The 2,237-nt window shown below is 40.1% G+C and overlaps 1 protein-coding gene across 1 annotated transcript; it reads right to left on the bottom strand.

The window, feature by feature from the left end:
- Window positions 1-813: 813 nt before the first annotated feature.
- Window positions 814-1,903, bottom strand: LOC145040803 (uncharacterized). Its single transcript, XM_078988698.1, has 2 exons — window positions 1,734-1,903; window positions 814-1,276 (listed from the first exon to the last, which is right to left on the bottom strand). The coding sequence occupies exons 1-2, from the start codon at window positions 1,901-1,903 to the stop codon at window positions 814-816; spliced, it is 633 nt and encodes a 210-aa protein (XP_078844824.1).
- Between the last annotated feature and the right edge of the window lie 334 nt (window positions 1,904-2,237).

Here is a 2,237-nt window from a genome sequence, read left to right on the forward strand (position 1 = left end):
TGATCAATAAAAGGAAGAGGGAAGTGGTCTTTGCAAGTGGAATCGTTTAGATTTCGATAATCGATGCACACCCACCAACCGGTTACTATTCGTGTATGTATGAGTTCCTTCTTTTCGTTCGTCATTACTGTCATCCCTCCTTTCTTTGGAACTGCTTGAACTGGACTAGCCTATGGAATATCGTAAATCGAATATATGATCCCAACATCTAAGAGCTTGACAACCTCCTTCTTGACCACCTCTTGCATGTTCGGGTTCAACCACCTTTGATGTTGTACTACCGTCTTTGTGCCTTCTTTAAGGTTGATCTTGATAAAAGCAATAAGAAGGGCTTATTCCTTTAATATCGGTAATTTTGCATGCAATGGTATTTTTTCTTTTCTTCAAAACTTAAACCAACTCTTCCTTTTCAGAATTCGTGAGGTCAGAAACTATAATCACGGGTTTTTGATTACCCTCTTCCAAAAATGCATACTCTAAGTGTTCTGGCAAAGTTTTCATCTCTAAATTCAAGTTTTGAACATGGAACACGTCGAGTCTAGAACCCGAACTCATCGAGTTGTGCCTAATTTTCCCAAATGATCAAGACTTTTTGCCAAACTCATCGAGTTGACTTTTTATAACTTCTTATTAATTCTTTGTATTCACTTTCTTTGAGTAATCTTTCTGTCTCATTTAGGTATCTTTCAGCATCAAAGTCATCTTCAAAGGCAACGGTGGATTTACTTAACTTGTCCTCTTTCCATTCTTCCAAATTGTCCACCGAGAAGGCAATGTCATCGCTAAACTTAGAGTGCTTCATGGCTCGTCACCTCAAAAAGTAACTAAATCTTCTCCCACTTGAAGGGTAAGTTTGGATTCTCTTATGTCCACAATGGCGCTTGCAGTGTTAAGGAAAGTTCTTCCAAGAATGATTGGTACTTGATGATCTTTTTCCATATCTAACACTATGAAATCCGTAGGAAATACAAACTTATCAACTTTCACCAATAGGTCCTCACATACCCCCCTTGGAAATGTCATTGTCTTGTTCGCTAAATGAATTGCCATTTGAATCGGTCTCAGCACCTGAAGGTTCAACTTCTTAAAGAATGAATATGGCATAAGGTTCACACTCCCCCCCGAATCATCCAATGTATAACTAGTGGCTAAATTCCCAAATTGGCATGGCAAAGTAAAACTACCTGGGTCACCCATCTTCTTTGGCAATTTGTTCAACATTGTGGCTAAACATTTCTCATTAAGAACTATCTTGGATACCTCCTCCATCTTCTTCCTATTTGTAAGTAGGTCCTTTAAGAATTTGGCAACTTAGGTAATTGTGCAACCTCCTCGATGAAAGGAATGTTAATTTGAAGGGCTTTGATGTGCTCCAGGAACTTTTGATAGTTTTCATTCTGTTTATCTTGTCTAGTTCGGCCTAGGAATGGCAATGGAGGTTGATACGGTTTAATTGGAGGATTATTTTTCTGATCAGACGGAGAACTCGTCGTGTTGCCTCGACTGTTTGTGATTTCGGGTTTTCTTTCTCTTCCTCCTGCACCTCTTTAGGATCTTCATTCGGGATTGGGGTCAGAGGAGTGACTATATTTCCACTCCTAGTCATCACGATATTTATGTGTGTGCCTCTCGGATTTTTCTTGGTGTCGCTAGGAAGTCCGTCCGGTGTTCTCTCGTTGATTTGTTTTGCAAGCTGCCCCAGTTTTTTCTCAATTTTGAGGATTGACACCTACTGATATCTCATTAACACTTGTTGCACTTTCATTATCGCCTGTTCTTCTTGTATCGCCGCATCGGTTTCGTTGTGTCTTTTCTCGGATGCAGCTGCAACTCGTGTGAGCATGTCTTCAAAGTCCATTTTCTTCTCTTGCACCAGCTCCTCCTTTTGATAGAAACCTCTCATCTTTTGCCTATATTTCTCCTTCTATTCCTTCTTGTACTCATTGTATGGTAGCCATTCATTTTTCGGTTTCCTCCAATCGTCATCAAACCTATAGCCAGTCGAATAACAAACTTCTGCTTTTCGGTTCCCATTATTGTCAAGGTCATAATCTTTAGCAAGGTGAGGCCCATCACAATTATCGCATCCTACACAAATGGTGTGGATGGATTGATCCATATTTTTCATCCTTCAGTCCATGCTCTCCAATTTAGCCATCAGTGTTGCCATATTATAGGAAACTGAGTTCACCGCCCGTCGAGTTGAGTCGTTCCTTGGGTTATGATATTCTCTAGAG

This window comes from Lactuca saligna, chromosome 4 (assembly GCF_052625555.1).
Source record: "Lactuca saligna cultivar CGN05327 chromosome 4, ASM5262555v1, whole genome shotgun sequence".
In the NCBI taxonomy this organism is placed as follows: Eukaryota; Viridiplantae; Streptophyta; class Magnoliopsida; order Asterales; family Asteraceae; genus Lactuca; species Lactuca saligna.

Excerpts from the sequence above, each read along its gene's own strand:
- LOC145040803 (XM_078988698.1), bottom strand. The coding sequence starts at position 1,903 with ATGAGAGGTTTCTATCAAAAGGAGGAGCTGGTGCAAGAGAAGAAAATG. Across the intron at positions 1,277-1,733 it reads CAAGTGTTAATGAGATATCA|GAAGAAGATGGAGGAGGTAT; the intron begins GTAGGTGTCAAT and ends ACTTACAAATAG.